The following is a 23,054-nucleotide window of genomic DNA, read 5'->3' as shown; positions in this document are numbered from 1 at the left end:
AGAAGGATATTTTCTTCAGTTTCGTTCTTGGGGTGGGGTAAGGGGGTGGGGGGTGGAGAAGCACCAGGAGTTTTGCCCTCAACCAGGGAGGTGAGGCTGCAGCGACACATCTCTGGGGACCTGTCTGTAAGTGGGAGCGCAAGGAGACTGATCTACTGATAGAAGATAAGCCAGCTGTCCAGTCTGTCTCAATAAAAAAAAGCAGGCAGAGACTTAACAACAAAATGCTTTTTGATTGTCAGTTCTGTCCACGTCTCAGCAGAAAAGACAAACATGCATTGATTTATGCGGCTACATTTTGTAATCGGCACCAAGCACACGGCTAAATGTCATGTTAGCACTGATGCACATCAAGGAAGAGTTGATAAAAGTCAGAAGGCCAGCAAACAGTGATGACGGTAACTTTACCACCTTGTTTATACATCTGTCAGTTTGTTTTTTACCAGTCAAACATTGCCAAACTTCTCTGTACAACAACAGCTCATATCATGAAAGCTCCTTGTGTGCCTATTCTTCCTATTAAAACACTTTTATCTGAGTTTTTAATGTTTTTGCAAACATTCTATAGTCAGAATAAATATTTAAGAATTATTTAATAGTTTATTCATAGGGCAATTTTTCACATTTCCTGAAAAACAGTTTAGATTATTCATTTTTTTATCATTTATGTGTAAAACTTGCTTAAAGGGATGCCAAAGGTCAGACCTTCGGGGCTCTTTGAAAACAGGAGTCATTTTATTTATGTTAATATATTAAATCCATACTTTGAACAACTTCTACAGAGTCTGGATTAGACCCTGTAAAAGTATTGTATTGGTATCATATTATTAGTATTATTTTGTATTATTAGCCTTATTTCTTTTTAAAAAGTTTGGCATTTTAAAGTTAGTCATGTTTTTTTAAGTTACTAAATGGCACCTACATATCTGCTTTGTGAATAAACACATGGCCAATTTATATTTATTCTCTTATTTGCCTGCAATGATTTGTTGTCATAATCAATAATGTCAATCATAACAATTTGTTGGCATGGTTTTATTGTTGATGGGTTGTAATATCTGTCCATGTCATTGAAATGCTATACAAGTAACAAAGGCGCAGTAAAACACTGGGGTTAGACTTTCCGTTTCTTAATTTGGTGTAAATCAGGACGTACCAGATGTTGCAGTTCCAACAAAGGCCACTAGAGGCTCAGATTTTGTTTTCTTTGTTAAAAAGTCAGAATGAATTCTTGAGGTGTGCGTTAGGTTTGTTTAAAAATCAGTTCTGATTTCATCTGAGCTAAAATTTTCTGATTTAGGAATGTGTTTTGTGATTGGCAGGAGGGTTGACTAATGGGTGGCTTCAAATTGTACTTTAGGCACCATTGCCATTTCACGTCACTGGAGGAATCTGAAGTTCAATTCTGTATACTTCATGCCCAGTTTTTCTGCAGTCTTCTCAGCTAAATTTGTCGCTAGACGTGTTTTAGGTGCTTTACTGAGGATTAAGGAAGTCCGTAGTGTCTACCTGTATGCACCTTTTAGCTCTGCAACTGATTTTAAAATACGAGCTTCTGAGAAAAGACAGAATTACAATAATATTCAACATGATTAAAAATAAATATTTTAAAATGCTGTTTTAAAATAATGAACAGGTTTTTAAAGCAAAATGAAATATATTGAATAAAAGAATGGCTAATTTAAACTCTGTGTGCAGGTTTTTCACAATTTCATGATCTTTTTATATATTTATGAGAGATTTATTGGTTGATTGTGCATTTGCATGAGGTCATATTTATTTATTTAATTAAATATTTATTTATTTAATTATGAACAGTATAGGACTCCATACTCCCTATCCCTACATTTATCCCTCCAAGCGGAGAGAAATGAAAGTTTGATTTTTTTTTTTTTTTGAAATGGTTTATTTCAAGCAATTAAGTAGAAATAATACACAACAGCAATATAAACATCAGTTATACATTCATACAGTAACTAATCAAACTTAGGATAATTAGACATATTAATAAATATTGCTTGAAAGGGAGTGGAAGGAAGCGAATTTATATAATCCCACCCCGTTATACTATAACCATTTTATTACATGATTTATCAATATCTGGTTCCCAGTTTTTATCAGACAGAATTAAAAATCATAAGATATCGATAAAGCACATGACAAAGATGAATTACTTAAGTATTACGCCAAAAATAAATATTTTAGAAATCAACATGGCAAATGCAGATCAGTCATCTTAAATATATGCAGATTATGTTACTCTAAAAGCCATTCATATGAATAAAACATAATACTATATCAGTAAAGTAGACACAACACTGTTTCAGGAATTTTCATAACAAAATTTCATCAAGTATCAAAAGTTAAAAACGTGCAAAATTATGCTACATTATGAAAGTTTTTTGAATCAATTTATCAATTTTTGGAGAAAGTGTCTTCACATTCAGACGTTACTACCCCTCTTTGATGTCGTCAATAGCCACGGCCAGTGATCTGAAAATACTTAACAGTTTAAAAAGTCATGCAAAAACAAAAACTCAATTCTTGCATTTAGGTGTGAACCTCTGTGCTTCAGAGCAGACCCACATGAAGAAATGCGTTTCTCCTCAGCTCCTCGGCTACAGCTTCAAATGTCCCTACAATTGGAGCAATAGGGAGGAGACAGAGGGGTAGGGAAGGAATTTGGATTCGGCCGGGATTCATGTGAATAAACCAACTGTGCAGCTGTCTATTATTTCTGGGAAAAAGTTGTTGAAGTGTATGATAATATCAGATATTTACAAATCAATGGATTTGCAGTCATCAAAAAATCCTGATCTATTATGTGATGTATTTTGAAGAACTTTATGTATACGTAGTGATGTAACTTATAAACTTCCTGTCTCCTTTCAGTTGTTTTGCAGGTCTTTTCTTGCTAAACATGGTGGTATTGACATTTGTAGCAGTATTAGCTTTGCTCTGCAAAATAAACAGCATGTTGTCGCTGTTTCTATGGAAACAGAGAACAACCCATTGCCTCCATATGCCATCTATGGAAGAAACGGCGATTGCCTGGGAGTTTGGACATGCGACACCAAACTGAGGTCTCGTGTGACTTCCATCTCCTGGGTTCTGTTTAGATGTGCAGATTTTAAAACCATGAAATACCGTATTTTCCGGACTATAAGTCGCCCTTTTTTTCATAGTTTGGCAAGGGGTGCGACTTATACTCCGCAGCGACTTATATTAGAAATAAATTGAAATAAATACATTGTTAACCCTCCTGTTATGTTCATTTGTGAGGAACAGAGATGATGTTCCTGGGTCAATTTGATGTATGAGGTATGTTAAGTGTTAAGAGTATGTTAAGTGACTCAGAGAATCAGCAAACTTTTTTTTACAGTAAGATCTTGAAGGCTAACAACATAATATTCTATTTTCCAATGATTTCATAGATTCAGAAATGCAATAAAAGTGAAAACTGTTTCTACAAATACAGGATGAAAACAGAGTATTAGTTAGCCAATGATGCTTCATGAAAAGAATAAATGAATAAGTTTGAGAAAAAATTACTGTGAACTTATTAGATAAACAGTCTGCTATGATTGTGTCATTTAAGGTTGTGAAAGTTAAAATGCGACTTATAGTCCAGTGCGACTTATATGTGTTTTTTTCTACTTTATAATGCATTTTTGAGCTGGTGCGACTTATACTCCGGTGCGACTTATAGTCCGGAAAATACGGTATAAAGGATAGAAGTGGAGACGTGTCAGGAAGTATCGGCTTTTCAGGGAAAAATCTACACGTGTTAAGCTGATGTCTGATGATCGGATAACTGGCATTATTGGATAAAGGACATTGGATTATCCTGACTATGTGACACTTAAAAAGAATCAGATATCACAAGAAATCAGATAGCGATTGGATGTTTGGTGTGTGTTTCAGTTGTGTTAGCAGAAGGAAAGCAGAAAAAGGCCTGGGTGTTCTACGTAATTGAGAGAAGACGGAAGGGAGGGATATCTCCTCGAAGAGGGTAACTGGGCGATGAAGGAGAGGAGGCAGAGGAGATGAGGTGCAGAAATCCTTTCTGTGTACATGTAAATATGTCAGGCTGGAGGTTGGTAGTGCTGAGCTTTGGGAAGGTGGAGACTTGCGAACTCCTCTTGTCTAACTTTGCCCGATGGTGACATAGACCACATCGGCTCCAACTGTGCATGTTCACACACAGCAGCCTTTATTAATGACTAAAGAAAAAGGTGCTTCGACACACTGACTAGACCAAAACATAAATTGAAAGCAAAAAAAGGTTCCCCCCATGTTTCTGTTTGGTTTTCTCCAATAAAGAAATCACCCAAAATCTTGCTTTTGAGTTCTTGTTTCTTACAGTCAGTTGATGTTTCTGTGTAAATTTCTGGGTGCATTTTGGGTAAAATGGTGGAAGTTTCTGCATAGATAGATGTTATTTAAACTACACCCTCATAGCAAGCACATTTTATTATAAGACTGAACAAACTCTGCAGTCCTGCGAGACGTTTCTGAACTTTGACAGGGAGGTTAGAGTCCTTTTTTTAGCAGCCTTTAATTGCTGACTGTGGCGCTAGGCATATTTGACCCTTGCCCTTACTGACGTGGGGAGGGTGGGTTGCAAAATATTTTTATCCTTAGAGATGGGTCATGGCTGTGAAAATACCCAAAAAAACTAGTGTCAATGTAAGTGCTAGACCTTGAAGAAGTTGAGAGATAAAAAAAAATTCTGGCAACTGTCCGCTGTGTTGCATCATTTGCAAAGAAAATAACAAAACAAAAAAAAACTGAGTTCACCATGCAAACATATTTATGTTATCCCGGTTTGTGCTCCAAAGCAGCCAGATTGAATTAAAGTTCTGCCTGCTGGCATCCTTGTACCTTTGCCTGTCACTATCATCCGCTGCCCCACCCTCCCGCTCTCCTCTTTCACAACTCTGATTATCCTCGAGGTCATGACTCTGTTTACATCATCCCTCATTTTATTCCTGACCTACAGACTTTATTCCCTTTTCATGGCAAGTCGCCGGACAGTGACATCATGCACCCCACCCTTTGGTGGCCTACAGGATTAGTGAGACAGGTTGGATTTAAAAATGTGTTGTTATCACAGTGACAGTGCACCCGCCCGCCGGCATGGACGCGGTCCCCCGGCGATGCCACAGCAGGTCAGCCATCGAAGTGTTGATGCTGCGGGCTGCTTCACGCATGAAATCAGTGAAAGGAGGACAAAAAGTAAGATGATCAGACAGCTCAGGGACAGCAGGTGAAACTAATACAGCCCCTCCCCCCACTTCTGTGGCAGAAAAACATGTCAGTAAAAGAAGCATTGTGGGACACGAGTTTGAAGGTAAAATCGAAGAATTTCTTTGAATTTCTTCAATTTCTTTGAAAGGATGTTTTTTTTTGTTCCACCTGTGAATGAATGTTCATAAGGTAACTTTTTGTACTGTTTATGACAAAACCAGCTTCCTTTTTTTTTTGGCAGATTCTGACTAAATGAGCAGTAAATTATCTCAACTGCACTCATGTTGGGTCTGAATATGTTTCTGCAAATACAACGCTACAAGACTAATCAATCACAAACATTATTGGTTCTACAAGCGGAAACTAGGCTTTCCATTCTGCAATTGGTGCCCGTCCTTCCATTTTAAAAATCCCTTTCAGGGTCATTGGGTTGCTGGAGCCTATCCCGGCTACTGTTGGGCGAAGGCATTAACCAATGAAGCATTTATTTAGACCGTGGTAGGAACCCTGAGTGTCTGGAGAAAATGCACGCATGCATAAGAAGAACATGCAAACTCCACATAGAAAAGACCCAGCTGGGAATCGAACTGAGGCCTGTTGCTGTGATGCAAGAGTGCTAACCACTACGCCACATTAGAGAATAAGAAATCCAGCAGTTAGAGCTGGGTATACATATACATGACTGGACAGATGATCTCTGGGGTCACCTATCTAGTGAGAAATACCCTTTGACCTCATTCAGGGAGGAGTTAAAAGGGGGTGGGGTTTACACAAAGACATACAAAGGCAAAAGTAGGACAGGCAGCAGAAGTTGCTTGAGGTTTAATATTATCGCTGTCACACAAAGTTTACCAAAATAACTATTTTTCATGCACCAAACCATAAATATTGACTCGACCACCCGCCACCAGGGCCCAGGAGCAGCCCCAGTCAGGCCAGACACTGGTCACCCTGCGAAATCTTTCATTATCAAGTTTGATGTATTAAGCAGGTGAAACACCTATGATGATCCGAGGACATCTGGAACTACCGTAACTAGTTTTCCTCTTTGTAACTTTTTTCCTTCCTGGTTGGTGGGATTTTTTTCTGGAGGTTTGTCCGCTTCAGTCTTTATTGTTGTGAACAAGAAACCATAAAAATAGTGGTTCCTCTAGTTCCAACTCAGACTGTTGTCCCCGACCCTAAACCATGACCAGAAACCCTGAAATAGTTGTGTTTATCAAAGCAAACTTGTTTTAATGCATCTAAGAATTTTTAAAATTTTACTATCCGATTAGAGTTATCAGAAAATGTGTGCACAAAGACTGAAGGAAAACATTTTTTTTAAACATTTTTTTATTAATTTATTATAAATTTATATAATACATTTATTAAAATAAAAAAAACACTAAATGGATATCCATGTAAAAATTAACCAGACTAAATAGTAAAAACATGGACATGTTTTTCCTAAAATCACTTACATGATCAATTTAAGAATTGTTTACCGGTAATTGAAGAAATCTAAAAATATTAAGACATTTGGATTGCATGTAGACAAACTCGAATTTTCTGCGATTATTCTCAGGAGACACTTGCATGACACTTGAATTCAGTTTTGAGCTGTTCAAAAATTTTTGTTGGTTGAGAATTACGCAGTTTGCTCAATTATTATGTAAATCATATGCAATTGGGTGTGGTTTTTGAGAGATTTATACGAAAATTTGTGGCTTTTACGACTGTTCCACGTATGTCCTCTTATTTTTATGTTTGTAACGGACTTTTCGTGCATAACCCACCGATGTGTACCTTATATATTGCTTATCCGGAACACAAATCACGTTAAAATGTCATAATTGAAGCGGGAAGATAATCACACACGGTTCAATTGATTTACATGTTCTTTGCGTGGTTCATTCGTGATACATCTGTGAACATTTCCCGTAAAGAATCACAGCTTTTCTCCACTTTTTCCACTTATATTAATGTATGACCAATTTTCATCCATGCAAAATGCGCAAAATGTACGTAGTGGCTGTGCGACATCCCCTTCAAATTGGAGCTCAGGTGCTTCTGGAGGACACTAGCTCGATGATGATCAGTGAACTGAAAGGATTTCTGATTCAAGTGTCAAGCCAGGCTTATCACCCTCTATAACAGGGGTCTCAAACTCGTGGCCCGCGGGCTATTTGTGGCCCCGAAAGTTTAATGTTAGTGCGTCCCGCCAGTTTTTTTTTAATAAATGACACTTTTTCAGTGTTGTGCGAGGAGCTGAGGAACCAACCAATCACAGTGGGGTATATGACTCTTGGGTGCGTGACATTGACTGGGCTTGAAGCAGGGAAACATTTAAGGCAGGAAACCTGACAGCCCCCTCCCCACAACACATTAAGGAGTTCCTTACTTTCCTTTTTAGAAAGTGTTTATTCGCTCGTCATTTTCTAAATACATGCAGCAGGTGCTGAAATTTTTTCTGGTCCGCACGGACCTGGGGGAAGGTTAAGGTTACGATTACGCGCGGCGGCGTATTAACCCCAACCAAACAGTTCTCGTGCGCGGCTGTGTCAGCAGCTCACCGCTCCCGCAGGAGGTGGGCCAGCTGAGGAGAATAAATGTGTGCGCTAAAGTTGCGGCCCAGCCTGAGCTAGACCCTGCCTTCAGTGGCCCCCAGGTAAATTGAGTTTGAGACCCCTGCTCTATAACATCCAGTGTTTATGCTTGAGTTAGATCATCTTCATCTGTAGGCAGCTCCTTCTTAACCATTTGAAAGCTGTAGTTGAGTTGTGACTAATGAAGTCTTTAAGCTAAAATGAGCTGATTAATGAGATAGGCTGTTATATATAAATTAATATAGTTTTCTGTTGCAGTCTGTATTTTCAATATTTTGGGAAAAATATGACCAAAACTATTCTGAATTTTTGTTAAATTCTGTTTTTTATCAAAATTTTGTTTTATTTTTTTATTTAAAAAGTAGCGTTACAGTGCAGATTCACAGTGAAAACTGGAAATAGATTATTAGTCTTAAGCTGCTTTCTAAGAAAACAACATCAGAAACCAACAAAAGCCTCTTTGTTATTTTCTCGAACTGTCATTGTTCGGCGAGACTTTGAACCGACCACGCCGAGTTTAGGAGAAAACACGGGGGGGGGGTTACATGATTGGTTCTGGTTCCAGACAGGGCTTCCTTTTTTCAGCTTCAATCCTGGCTGTTTTCATCCAACAGAGGTGACTGTCTGATCTTCAAAGGCCGCTCATCAGACCGTCTGCCAGTCCATCTGGAAATCACTCACTCTGCCTCTTCTTGTGATTCCTGTGATGAAGACTCCAACTGGGAACGTCCAATCCAAATTTTCCCTTTTGTTTTGAAGACGGGGCTGCTTGTTCATATTTTTTGTTGGGATTATTTTAAATGTTGCAGTCAAACAACAACATGGGGAATGTGTCCTCGTCCCCTCGTCTCCCCCCACCAGCACGCAGCGGCGCTCTTCTTACATTATTAGCCGTCTGTGATGTTACATTAAAGATGCATGACTCTCACACTGTCTCCGTCAGCATGGGTCTCCTGTGCGCGCTCCAGTTGCCGGTTAACGGGGAGCAGGACGAGCCACGCGTCTTGTTGTGTGAATGCGGTCAAGCTCTTAAAGCTGGAATTTGTCGTTTGACAGATGGATGTGGGAGGCAGCCGCTGAGAATAAACGCTCCCGAGCGAGACAGAAAGAGCTGTCTGCTTGGACGGCGTTTGCGAGCTGGACGGTCAGAGAGTGGGAGGGGGGGTTAGTTCCACATTATTGATATAATGCAAGCTTTGAGTGCCCTGTCTGCCTGGTTGAGTGCTTCTCTGTGCTGCTGCATATGCTATGTGTGAGTGTTCGATTCAGCCTGCCTCGTGTGTTCTTTTTGTCTTCAGTTAAGCTGAAACGTGTGTTTAATGCTAACCTTCCAGGATCACTGGCACGTTCAGCTGGTGCGTTTCAGGGCGAGCGGCTGAGAAGTCTGTATCAGTGTCCTAATTGGACTAACAGGATTAATGAGGCGAACTAGATTCTCCTGCTCTGCCTCCTTCCAACCTTTGTTTTCAGGGCGGGGAACCCAGCGCCTGTGTGTGTGTGTCTGTACACGCAGTTCTTAAATCCAAGTCACGTTACAATCCATTTACAAAGCACGGGTGGGGGTGGGGGTGGGGGGTTGAATACTTTGGTTACAGTGCATGTAGTTTTATTGGTGCTAAAAGGGTCAGGGGATCCGTCACTCACTTAAGGATATTAATCGGCCTTTTTGTTCTGGAAGTGAAGGATCATAATTATTATAAACCTAAAATCTTATGGATGTTAACTGTCAGCTCTGATATACTCTAAGACTGAAGTTACAGATATGTATTTTAATCCATAATTACAATCTGGAACTGCAGCTTTAGGTCAAAAATGTACTTAAATGTTTTACATTTTTACGAGAAATTATAAAATAAATACATTTAATTAATAATTTGTATAAAAAATGAACAAATACCTCTCTAAGTTACAAATATTTTACTATCATAACTACCTAAAAAACACATTTATAAGTATCTACTGCATTCTGTGTAGTGCAGCACAATATTTGCTACAATATGAAAAAAAAGTAAAGTTTTTACAAATAAATTTGCTTTTTCGCATTTTTATTAATCACCCTCCTATGTAACTAAATGTTCCACCACAAATAAAAGTCTAAAGATTCAAAACCAAAAAATATAATAAACGTTTTTATGAAATATATATTTAAACATGGTGTTTGGTGTAACTATTCATCCAGGAGTTGTTTAAACTGATATTTCATCTGTTGATGTATTTTGTCTGAACACTTCAAGCACACAAAAATAAATAATGGAGCTGTTAAGATTTCTTAATTGTGAACCTTCGGAGCCTCATATCAACACTCAGTGGATCCTACACTTGGTTTGTTTACAAACCAACTTGGATTTCATCTGATTTCTTAAATCTTTTTAAGCATCATGTAAACTAGATATCACTTTTCCATAACTAGAGTTGGGAATTTGGAAAAGACCTAGTTTTTATTTCGGGTATTTTGGCTTACTTCAATAGCAAAACAGCAAGATGAACCTTTATAAAAAAGATACAGCTAGATAAAGGCATTTGTCCCTGGAAAATAGGAGTTTAGTTCTTTAATCTGCCAATGTCCAATGTAATTGGTTAAATTAAACACATTTTAACAATAAAAGTTGCATTTTATGCTGCATTTTTTTTAAAGTCCCACTCCTTACGTCACAAATAATCTCTTTTTCAAATGGCCTTTTTTCATTTGCTTCTGATTCACCATGATTTGAATAAAGGAATACTTAGAAATGCAATTTATAAGCTTTTATTTTCTTAATATTAAGTCCATCATCAGAAAAATGCCATAGAATACAATTTTCATTGAAGTTGGTCTTTAAGTAAAACTGAATTAATTGGAAACAAGATATAATCTGTCGTTTCAGTTAATTACGACAAGCACCTGTTTGTGGTTTGACCCACTTTCATACTCGACACTTGTTGTTTGATTAAATCACTTGAAAAATGATTTATGAGTTTGAATAAAACCTATTTGTCATGCCTTACGTAAACGTCCTCAAAGAGATCGCAGCACAAAACAAGCCGAACCACAACAGGTGATCTTGAAACCACACAAAAGAGGATCATTTTACGTGTTGGCTTATCAGGGCTAAAGTCACACTAAATCCACCTCTTTGTGTAATTAACTCTCTGAATGTGATCATTTCCAGGTTCTATAAGGGTGGAGGGTACTTTTTTTGAGTGCAACCACTTGTGCGATCACCACTAACCCTGTTCAAGCAGTACACACCACAGAGACCATTGGAACTAATCAAATGCAAAAAAAAAAAAAGTCATAAACCAAATTAAAAAATCAAGTACAGTACAACCGTTTGAGCATCTAGCTGGAGCTGCAGTGCACTTACTAAAGGTTTGGGCCTCTCTGCACATCTCCAAACTCGTGGACGTTAGCTAATTATTTTAGCCATGTGATTTGCCGTGTGATCTGTTGTATTTGTTTTCTTTCCACACACGCTAGTAAAGTTGGCAACTTGATTAAAAATGAAGGCAAAGATTCCATCTTTTCTCTTTACATTAAACATGTTGCAGTTTATTCCATGTGAATAAGTCACGGATGCAGGGCTTGACAGGCCCATACTGAGTTATATATACACTTTTTTTCAGGGCATAGCAGCAACCTGCCATTGCTAGACCTCGGTTGCTGTTGCAGGTCAGTCTTTCTTAGGCAATACTGTTAAAAAATGGCTGTTTTTGAACTTATGGTTGGTGTAGATTTGCTCTGAAACCACACAAAAAGATTAAGTGATACCTTGTATGACTAAAAATGCTTAAAGTTCCAACTTTACCTCCTCTCATCCTAGAAAAACGTTTTTCTTTTGTTATCATGACTGTGGAAAGAGGAAATTCCCCTTTGACTTTCTCTAAAATGCTATAGCTTGACTCTCATGGTCAGTAATTGGTGATGTGGAAACAGCTTTTTGGCTGGCGTGCCACCTCACAAGTCCAGCACTAAATCAATGACCGTGTCGTCCATTTGCTCTGCTCTGTTCCAAATCAGACTCAGTCCATCTTTCGGCTAAAATCCCCACAGTGATGTGCTGTTATGCAAGAGGTTACATTTGGGGATTAGCAAATCATTTTAAAGGGGGAGACATCAAGAATTCGCCGCCCTTTTATAGGTCACTAATCCCATCTTTTGTTCATTTCCTAACAAAATACTTCCAGCTGATTCTTTGGCATTGGAATATCAACTTTAGAACACATTTTACAATATTTGGTGAAACAGCTGACAATTTCTATATAGAAATATGCAGAAACTGGACTTACATATTTGATCTTAATTTGGACTGATAATTTTAGCTTGAGTTCCATACAAACCAAGTGTTAAGGCAAAAAAATATATTTTTCGTAGGCGTTGTGCTCATTTGACCATAGAAAAGTATTTCTCTGATCTCCTCTCTTTGTTTTCAGCTCTGTAAATTCCTCTGATCACATTCTGGGTTTTTTTGCTGCATGGAGTGCACGTTGTGCACCTGATTGTCAAGCGACCTGGGAGATGGAGCGTGAGGGGCGCATGGAGTTCATTTAGCATTTGTTTGTGCTGTCTGTGGTTTTTGTTTAGCAATGCAATGGAAGTAACATGTGTGCTAGTGTGTGTGAGTGTGTGTGTGTGTGTTGCATAAGAGGATCTGCTGCTGTCCCAGAGCTTAAAGAAGGATTTAAACCTCTCTTTCTCACTCTCTCCTGCTTTGTCATCTGTCTCTTGAGTGCTCTCTGTTGGACTATGTCATGTGTGGCTGAGTGCTGAGTGCTGAGTGCTTTTAACTCTAGACTTGTTTTACCTTATTCTGACACACTTACACATTTGATCCTTACTCAAAGGGTATGTACACCCCTTAAAAAACAGGAAAACAAATGAATAAAAGGTTTTTGTAATAAAATTATACTCTAAGATCCATTCATTATTTTGTGCCCTAAATATACATTACTTATAGACCCACTGCGACCATCTAGGACCAAGCAACCACACCCCCTCTTTCCTTCACCCATCAGTTTACCTAACATTACCGGTTCAACAAAACTAACGAGCAATAGTGGAGCTATCCATTTTTGAGTTAGATGCCAGCTCAGACGAGGAAACCGAAGACGTATTTGAATCTATTTGTCTGTAAGTGGATGCATCAGAATGGAGCGGATCAGGGAGCTTGTAGCCTGCCGATTTTATTCTTTTACAAACTGCATTTTTTTTTTTTTGTGTCGATTCACAACGATTTGAATAAAGAGATTTTCAGAGACGCAATTTTGAATTCAAATTTCTTTGTACAGGATCTTCAAAATTATTATGCAAATTGTTTTTAAGTGTCTAAAAGATAAAGTTATTTGTTTTGCAATTAAACTCATGAAGGATACTTGAAGCTGCTGGTGTCTCTGGAGTACCACAAACATCAAGGTGTAGGATCCTCCAGAGGCTTTCAGTTCTATTTGGCAACCCATAAACAATACTCACATAGAGTAACGACTGCAGTGGGCCCAAACATACATGAACACTCATTTTTAAACAGTCTTGTTCAATGATGAGTGCTGTGCAACCCTGGATGGTCCAGATGGATGGAATAGTGGGTGATTGGTGGATGGTCTGCGACGTCAATAAGGAGGTGACAGAGTCATGTTTTGGGCCAGAATCATGGGGAGTGAGCTAAACGGCCCCTTTAGGGTCACTGAAGGTGTGAAAATTCAAAAGTAAAGAAGAACCGTTATTTCCATAACAAAAGCATCTTTAAGCTGCAACGAATACCTTAGTTACTGTGGGCATAAAAGGAGATAAATTGATGGTGTGGCCCCTATCCTCCCCTGACCTCAACCCTATTGGAGCATCCTCAAGCAAAATATCAATGTGGGTGGGAGGCAGTTCACATCCAAACAGCAGCTCTGGGAGGCTATTCTGACATCCTGCAAAGAAGTTCAAGCAGAAACATATAGATGGAGGACAAAGGGGCCCCATATTCAAATGTAACTTGACTTATTAAGAGGTTTTTGAGTAAATCTGACCTCCTAATGCACAGTTTCAACAAATGACCGTTTACAGTTCTTTAGAATTATCTTTACGAGGTTTGCTCAATAACATTTAATACATACTTTAATGTTTAGTGACTTGGAAAATTATGCTGACTCTTATTTACATTGAGTATTGAGAAAAATATTAGAAAAATACAATAAGCACAATAATTTGGAATGCACTTCTGTATATGTCCTCCATTGTCAGAAAAATACCACAAAAACATGTTAAAAATAACAAAAACACAATTTTATTTGAAGTGGGTCTTTAAAGGGGTCTAAAAATGCTTCTTGGTGACGGTGCAATCAAAATTCCTATCAGGCATGACTGCATTTTGATTCAGTGTTTGCATTAAAGCGGGCAGGGTCCCTAAGTTTAGTTTGTGTGAGCATGTGTTTGACAAAGGGAGCGCATCTGACAACGCTGTTTATATAGCTTAAGAGCCCGCTGAAGTATTAACATTGTGTGGGAAACCGTGGTGATAGCAGAGGCTGCAGACTGTGAATGCAGAACATGACGTTTAGCAGGAACGGGAGGAATTTACAATCATGGATTAATGGCTGTAAATGTTACCAAGTTAATTGCAATACTGTTAATATCTAATCTCTAATTGCATTTTTTTTGTACACATATTTTACACATTTTCTTGACGTGCACCCTAGAAATGTCTTGAACAGAGCTCTTGGTACAGTTACAGTCTATTATAATTGCAATATAATGAAACCAGCTGAGAATTCCAACATGTCCGCCTTTAGAACCCAAATAATCCAAAAAAATACTGAGGAGAGAGGTCTGATGAAATCCAAAGTATACCTTGTGAAATCTGCTGGTCTACCTAATCTAAGGTAATCCAATCAAGCTTTAGGATGTGGGCTGAAAGTGTTGCTCTCAAAACCAAAAGAAACTGATTTACATTTGAAAACTGCATTGATAAAAACTCAATATTACTTGGAGTGATAGTTATTGAAACAATGGTGCTTTAAGGGCTGATAATGATATATATACTGGCAAGATAATGACCACTTACATGTGTGTTTGTTTGTCCTGGGGGACTTGACTGCCTCCCCCATCTACTCACTGTTGCAGCTGCAGAATTTCTCCTTCATTTTCTTTTTTTTTATCTCTCTGTCTCTAGATTGACTTGGAGCCAGAGGGAAAGGTGTACGTGGTCATCGATCTGTCCGGATCCTCCACTGAGGGTAATACCGCTGCTGCCAGGCTGCAAAGCCATAGAGAGATTACCATCACATCTGGCCTGAAAACAAGGATGAATTTTTTAACAGGGGGGCCTTTGATTAGATTCGAGCTGAAAGTGATACCGATGTGTAAAATTTAAAAGAGAAGCACCGCCGCGCTGGAGCATTTCTGCCCTGCAAACGTACAGCTGTTCAGAGTGGAGGAGGAGAGTGCTTTTGACAGTGCAGGCCTTCAGGAGTTTAGACCTTTTACTTTTTTGATACTCTTACCACACACATGACAATGGTACGTTCCATTTTCATGAGGTCTGTTCTGAGGCATTAGCCATAAGGGAAATGCTAGACATACCTGCACTGCACTGGACATCCCAAAATCCCCTTAACACCCGTATGGGTCAACACCCGTATTGGTGAATGTGACTAATGCTGGCTTCACACCAAACGCGATTTGTGCGTCAGGGGCGCCCAATCTCAATGTTAAGTCCATGTGCAGCTGTGATCAAAGATCCTGCAGCACAATATGAGTGTCGCAGCAGAATTTAGGCATTGTGGGATGTTAAAAAAGCAGAACTTTTGCGGGATGACGCGTTGCGTCAACTAATCAGGTACTCAGCTTTGGGCGCGTGACGTGTTCAATGACCCGATCATCGGGCGAAGTCCAAATCCAACATGGGTAAAATATGATCATTCTCGTCCAGAACTTCAAGATAATCTTCTTATTTTCATCTAGACAGTAATATAAAACAGCTTCTAATTTTATTGTTATTTTTTTACTCCTGAGACACAGAAGCACGGCCGAAAGCGGCTGCATTCAGATGCTGAGATGTTGAGCATCATCGTACTGGGAAAGATCTCATGATCCCAGATGCTTTTGAAGAGCTCTTCAATTTGATGCGTGCATTGCATTCGGTGTGAACGCAGCAAACCGTAAGGCTTAACAAAACTTGCAGTTTAGTTCCCTTACCAATCGTATTACTGGCACTAAGAGTATTTTTAATGAGCAGCTTTGCATGTTGAATACATGTCCAGAGATGCTAGAACCGTCTAGACCAGGACCATCCAACCTTCACCATCTTTCACTTTCCAGCTACACCTTTCTGTGTCAGACGTTTCAACCAGAGCCTTAAATGACCTAATCCAGCTAATCGGGCAGAAGTAGGATAAGGCCTTGATGGAACTGTTTTCCCAGCAGAGACAAGCAGACAACCCCAACACAGTCTTCGCCTCAGACGGCAATAGAACATGTGGTCAGCACTTAAAAATAAGTACAAAGAGCCAAGAAAAAACTCATAAAACACATGTTTGCAAAGTTTCTGCAAACGGTTTTCAGAGTGTGCTTTCTTTGCTCAGCACGAAGAAGCATTTGCAATCCTTGTCTTCCAGTCTTACACCTCCTTTCCTCACAAAAACTAGATTTGAAAACAACCGGGCTAGGAGCTAAATCCTGGTGCTGGGAAGCTCAGTAACAACGCGTAGAAGGCTGGTGGCAGTGCGACCAGTTAGGTGGAATTAATGAGAGATAATAAGCTGTGCTTTTTTACCTCTTCCTCTGCTTAAAGGAACTTTAGTAGGCGGTTGGATGCAACCATGGAAGCTTCAGACAGAAAAATCGGTAAACCTTTGGAGCTGCGTGTGGTCTGCAGGCTCATTAATCTTTTCCCGCGTCCATGAATAACTCCTAATGCTAAATGCAAACATTGTTATCACGCGTTGGGCCAATAAACAGTAAAAAATGTACAATATGTATCCATCCTGTAATTATACTGTAGGGGAAAATGGTTATTGGTGCTGAACAATAAAAAAAAGCTGATCATTAATAAAAATCTGATTTTTTTAAAATCATAAGACAGTTGTCCTCACTTAGAATCTGTTATAAAGAAACTTTCTTATGCAGCTATCTGATTCTCAATGCAAAGAAAAGACTGCAAAAGACTGAACTTAAACCTTCCAGATGCTTAGAAGACAAAATGAAAACTGCACTAATTCTATCATTTTTAAATGTTTTAATTTGCAAAGTATTTTTTTGAAAGAAGGTGTTCAGTCTGGGTTAGTTTGCGCTGCCACCAAGTGGCTGGATGTTTAACTTTAGAAGCCAGACCGCAGTTCACAGCCTTGAAGCTCGAGGCCAAAGGTTGAAATGTTCCTGTTTTCCTAGAAAGCTGTGTTGTTCCTAAAGCTAGTTCTCTCGCTCCTAAATTCCATATTTGTTTGTTTTGATTTGAACGTCGGAGAATCTGGAAAACATCCGTCACTTAACCTCTGTTTCCTGACATACTTATTCCCTCTCAGGCTGAAAAGATCTCCGCCAGCACCTGGGTTGCTTCACACCTCCACAGAAATAGAAACAGCTCCTCTGCTTTGCAGGAAGGAGACATTTTCAGTGTAAAATGAATGAAGAGAGCCACGAAAGCGAGTAAATTCTCAAAATAGTAGGCGAGATCAGAACATAGATTAGACACACACAAACGGACACACACACACACACCAGACTCTAGCATCCATGTCTTGCCCTGCTCATCAATGATTGGGCATTTGGTTGTGACCTCACATCCCACTCTCCACCCACTTCTGAACTTCTTTGCTTTAGTTCAGCCCTATAGAAAACTCTTCATGTTAATGCATGGTGATTAAAACAAATGGCTGCTGATGTGTGAGTGTGCTGATATAGGGAGCTGCAAGGAGTGAAATTTGGAGTAAGAATATAGACGAAGGAGAAGGGGTATTTTTAGCAGATGTATTTTTTTCCCACTGGTACAGTCTGTTCACAGCAGCTTCAGAGCCTGAAAGGAAGTGTTCTTCTTCTCCATCCTCTCTTTCCTCCTTTTCTGTCCTCTTCATCCTGCTGCATCTGTTGTTTCCAGGAAGCGGAAAAGTAATCTCCCCTAATCTGACCATCTGTGGTCGTTTCGTCTGTTTTATAGATTCACTGTTCCGGTTTCCTTCAAAAATGTCTCTTTATTTGCATTTTTTTTGTACTCAGACTTTTATTAATTACTTTAGAAATGCTCAGTGAATAAAATAATCTGTATGTTCTATATACAGATTATGCAAAGGTTAATGGGTGATGAAATTAACTCTCGTCGTGGAAGCCGTGCTTCCGCGACGTGGGTTAATTTCTGATAATGCACACATCGAAGGCCATTAACCCGCTTATACCATTTATAAAATAAATAAATATTTGACCAGTTTTTATTACTTTATTCTTGTTATTTGTTCGGTTTAGATAGCTTTTCACGAAAAGTGGACACTTTGAGACATTGTGCGGGGTGTTGTCACATTACCGTGACAACGCGCCGTTTAGCCGGCTGAGCCGGCACCGACCTCAACTGCAGCGGGAAAGGAAAGCGATATTTATGCTGATTGTCACTGTGGGTTAAATAAAGCATCAGTTCAGTGAGAAATTACACCTCTTACTGCTTGTTTTTGTCCAAATGATGAAGCAAAAGGTTGTTTTAAAGAAGCCAGTGCAGTGATGCAGAACATTAATGCTATGTGACCGGAACCTCTTTTTGAGGTGTGCATTATCATTGTTGATTATGTAAGGGTTAATGGCAGAAGAAGTGTGCATTATCACTTTTTAACGCACGTCCTGGAAGCCTGAACCTGAACTTGCTTCCGCGAGGTGCGAATATTAACCAGAATATTAACCAGTTTTTAGTCCTTATTCTCTTTTTTTTCCGATTTGGATCGCTTTTCTCACAAAAAGCGGACTATTTGTTAAGTGGTGCTCCGCGTCGCGCCGCAGCACCGCTGCAGTCAAGATTCAGCGATATATGTATATACTGATCTTTCCGATGGGTTGAATAAAGCATCAGTTCAGAGAGAAAGTTCACCTATTACTGCTTGTTTTTGTCCAAATGATCAAGCAAAAGGTTGTTTTAAAGAAGCCGGCGCAGTGATACAAAACATTTAAGCCAGGTGACCGGAACTTTTTTTTTCACCGTGTGGTTATTCTGTGGTACATCACTTTTTAACGCACACCCAGCAGCCACTCACAATCGAGTATTCACCTTGCCCATGGTATAAGTCTGGATAAGAAGCGGTTCCTGATTATTCTGCCATACAAACACATCATAGAACTTGATTTTAGTCGTTAAATCCTGCTACATCCACTGTGCTCTAGTACCTTATGTTATATTTCCTTCTGCGAGATCCTAAAACAGATTGCTGTGTTTTGCCTACAAATTCACAGTAACTGTATTTTTACCGCTTCAGTTTTGGAGACCGTGAGGGTCCTTGGAATAGAAATAGAGCTTTTTGATGTGCAGCAAAAAATTGCTTGTTAAATATAAAGCTTACTAAAGATAACGTATAATTCACCAATACATTTACAAATATAAAAAAATGACTGGGTTTTGTAATTCCACATTTTAAGTAGCCTTTTTAAAGATAAATTATATTAATTGATTAATAAATATTGGCTATGTCCCGAATTCACTCCCTAATGCCTAACTACTAAAAAAACAATATAGTGTCCTGGATTTGAAAGCAATTCAGACAAATATGACGTCAGCGTTTTCACAAAATAAAAACCTAATAAATATAAACATTTTACGAAAACTGTTTATGAATCCTTTGTGTATTGATGATGAAAACTGGGATGGTTAATAAAAAAATAATAATAAAATAGATTTTTCCCCCACAAAAATTATTCAAATGCAATGCATTGTGGTCCATATTTGTCCATCTGAGTGAGTATTGATGCAGGTTCTGAAAGATTTCTATGTAGTGAGTAGTGAAGGAATTTGAACATAACCATTGTTATTTGAGCTGGGAGAGATAAATAATTTGATTGGAAAATCCAATTAATTTATAGATTCAAACAGTCACTAAAAACGAAAGCTTTTTATCCATACATTTAAGCTAAACAAGATGCTTTTGCCCACATTTATGTCTGAAGTCTTGATCTACTCTGATTTTTGCATCATCAACAGTCAACTGATGCTTAAAATATCTTATTCAGATTATTAAAAAGGCTAGGTTAATAAATGTATTTATTGTTAATAAATTGAAATGTTGCAAATCCTTTTTTATTTGTTTAGACCTATTGTTTAACATTTTCACTTCCGACCCAATCAGAATCTGAAAAGGTGGACATTTGGCTCACCTGTTGGCTTTAGATAACCAAGGAGGAAAACCGATTCCTGAACACCGGTTTTCAGATTGACAGCAGGAAATATCATACACATAGTTGGGGAGTTAAGACAATAAAATGAGGAAAAATGCACATTGCATAAAACGGGTCTGTAAGAAACATTATTCCTGGTCCACCATCACAGCTTTAACAATAGCTTAACCAGCACCGGAATCAATAAAGTTGTAAATAATACATTAAAAAATGCATAATTTGTGGTCCACTGTGAGGGACGTAACCAACTGTTTTTTTACTACCATCTTTTTTTTTTGGTTATATTAATAAAAAATAAATAAATTCAAATGCAGACACACTCAAGCTTTAGGCAACTAATATGCAAAATCCTTAGCAGGGAATGGATGAAGATGCAGGTTTCAGCATCCATACTGTAAAGATTCCCAACATTCAATTGATCTCACCTTTACTTCACTTTATACAACTACTTATGTTTATTCTGCATAAACTCCATCATGTTTTGTAAAGACGTACATGATCACTTCAGCTGGACCTAGGAGTTAAAAGAAAAGATCAACTTTGGTTTAAAAAAAATCATTTGATAAATCTTGGCTTCTCCCATCACACATTCTAATCTTCAATTCAAATAATGAAATGTATCTGCATTACCCTCTGTAATGAAAGACTTTGAAGTCTCTTATTTCAGCACAAGTAGGATGGAAGTGAATGACCAGCATTCATAATTTAATACAATTGTGGGTCAATATAGAACTCACTCGAATATGTTAAACAAGATTAAAGAATTAAAGAATTTTCTCGACTGTTAGTGAGATTGAAACCATTGCCAGTAATTTTCGGTCTTACCTTAAATAAATCAAAAATCACATTTTTACAGGTAGTTTGAGTTTTGCTTCCATTGTTTTACTTTGTCAACCACTTTTAAAAGTTGTGGGAGGTTCATGTGAAAAACCTTTGCAGAATTGTGCACCAAGAAGACGTGCATGGGTCTAATTTTCTGAAAGTAAATGTATCATAATGGAGCGGAGCAGGGAGCTTGTGGCTTGCCGTAGTAACTCCTACATCACACCTACATGCTCCGGATTCACAACCATTTGAATAAAGCAATACTCAGAAATGCAGTTTTAATCTTTATTGTCTTTATATAAAACACCCCAAACACATTTTTTGTTTGATTAGATCTTTAAACGCATCATTGCAAACATATTTATCTGAAATCAAATCCCATTGTTTTTCTAAGTGTACACATCTCTTTTCTTGTAATTCACCGGGTTCAGAGTTTGTCTGTTTCCTTAACAATAACTTATAACTGCTGTTGTGCCTCATCTGCTCTCCTTGTCAGCACACTGAGTGTGATTGTGTTTGTCCTAGACAGATGGATGATGTATTATGCAAAAACAAAATGATTCCAGTAATGGCCTGTTTAGCTGCCTCTCCCCTCCAACCAACAGAGACATCTCAGACACACAGAAAGAGTCAAGCGCACACTCACACACACAAAGTCCCAAGACTATCTGCCTGTAATCAAACTCTGCTGAGGCTCAGCAGTAACCACATCTCCAACGCACCCTGGAGATAGATGCTGGAAGAAAAAACCCAAAAAAGGCTAACTAGGACGAGAGCGCAGAGGGAAGAAGGGTGTGTGGGAGGAAGAGTGGAGGTGGTTCTCTTGTCTTAAGGTTACACTCGGAAAGCGTATATCTTTCCAGGGAGATGCAGAAAGGAAGTGGAGGACTGGTTGGATGATGCTGGCTGAGGAGGAGTATTTTAATATGCTGTCCTTCGTTTTAGGCCCACACAGGGAAGTATAAATAGCTTGCATACATATGTATCCATAGGCCTCTGGTAGGTGTGGGGTATTTTCGAGGAAGATGAGAGGGAGAGGAGAACAGAGGAAGATGAGAGGTTGTTGAATGATTAAACACCCGTAGCAACATGATGCAAATGTTCCTTTTCTACACACTCTGTGTAAGTATGGAGTGAAAACTGATGCCTAAGCTTAGAAAGTAACCCAGAAAGCATAAAAACATGTCATTTTAATTTTGCTAATGAATGTTTTTTGAACAAAGTTGCTTTTTTTGATCAGCCTCAGGTACAAATGAGAATGAAGAGCGAGTGTTCCGCGAGAGAATCGGCCCTCGCCGGCGGCAGGGGGCCGTCCGAAGACGGGTCCATCAGGTCAACGGGCACAAGTTCATGGCCACCTACCTGAGACAGCCGACATACTGCTCGCATTGCAGAGATTTTATTTGGTGAGTAACACATCTGTGCGATCACATGCGGTCAAGCTGCTCTCTGGTGTCACTCAACCCAACATGGCTGACATGCTTCTTTGCCATCTGATAGGGGTGTGCTGGGGAAGCAGGGCTACCAGTGTCAGGGTGAGTACTTTTCTCGGGCACGTTCCAATTTCTCAGGTAACATTGCACTTCATTTATTATTGAGGCGTGAGAACACAGGAAGGGATTATAGGCTGCTGGCTGGCAGCTGTGATTTGGGCATGAGCCAAGGTCTTACAGTATCAGACCAATATAGATAAAAAATTCTGTAATGATATTTAGAAATTTATCCGCATCAAATCAGTGTTTCAGTTTTGCACGTAAGAAGAAGGTCAAATGAGTTGATTGGAAAAAGTTTATTGGACATTTACTAAAGATGTCAGCGCAGATGCAGCGGTCCAATGAAGATCAAACACCGGGCATATTAAAAAAGCACTGAAAGCAGGTTCTTGAACGCGCTTTTACAGTGTTTCCCCTGGACTGTCGCTACCCAAAAACTAGCTCGCTTAGGGCTTTTTCTTTCACAGCTCTATTCCGAAATATGAAAGACTAATTTTTCATTTCTACTCCATTGTCAATTTTTACAGTTGTCACTTCAGGGAATTAAATAAATAATCAAAATCGAGTCCCTGATTGATC

The 23,054-nt window shown here is 38.8% G+C and overlaps 1 protein-coding gene across 1 annotated transcript in view; it reads left to right on the top strand.

Moving 5' to 3' along the window:
- Positions 1-23,054, top strand: part of prkcea (protein kinase C, epsilon a) — a 43,239-nt gene that overhangs the window by 10,448 nt on the left and 9,737 nt on the right. Inside the window, exons 2-4 of the mRNA XM_004080456.4 lie at positions 14,969-15,032; positions 22,223-22,388; positions 22,483-22,517. Coding sequence (XP_004080504.1) covers positions 14,969-15,032; positions 22,223-22,388; positions 22,483-22,517 — 265 coding nt within the window. The remainder of the gene's footprint in view (positions 1-14,968; positions 15,033-22,222; positions 22,389-22,482; positions 22,518-23,054) is intronic.

This window comes from Oryzias latipes, chromosome 19 (genome assembly GCF_053564925.1).
Source record: "Oryzias latipes strain Hd-rR chromosome 19, Olatipes_Hd-rR_3.1".
In the NCBI taxonomy this organism is placed as follows: Eukaryota; Metazoa; Chordata; class Actinopteri; order Beloniformes; family Adrianichthyidae; genus Oryzias; species Oryzias latipes.
This window is presented reverse-complemented; position numbering and strand designations above follow the sequence as displayed.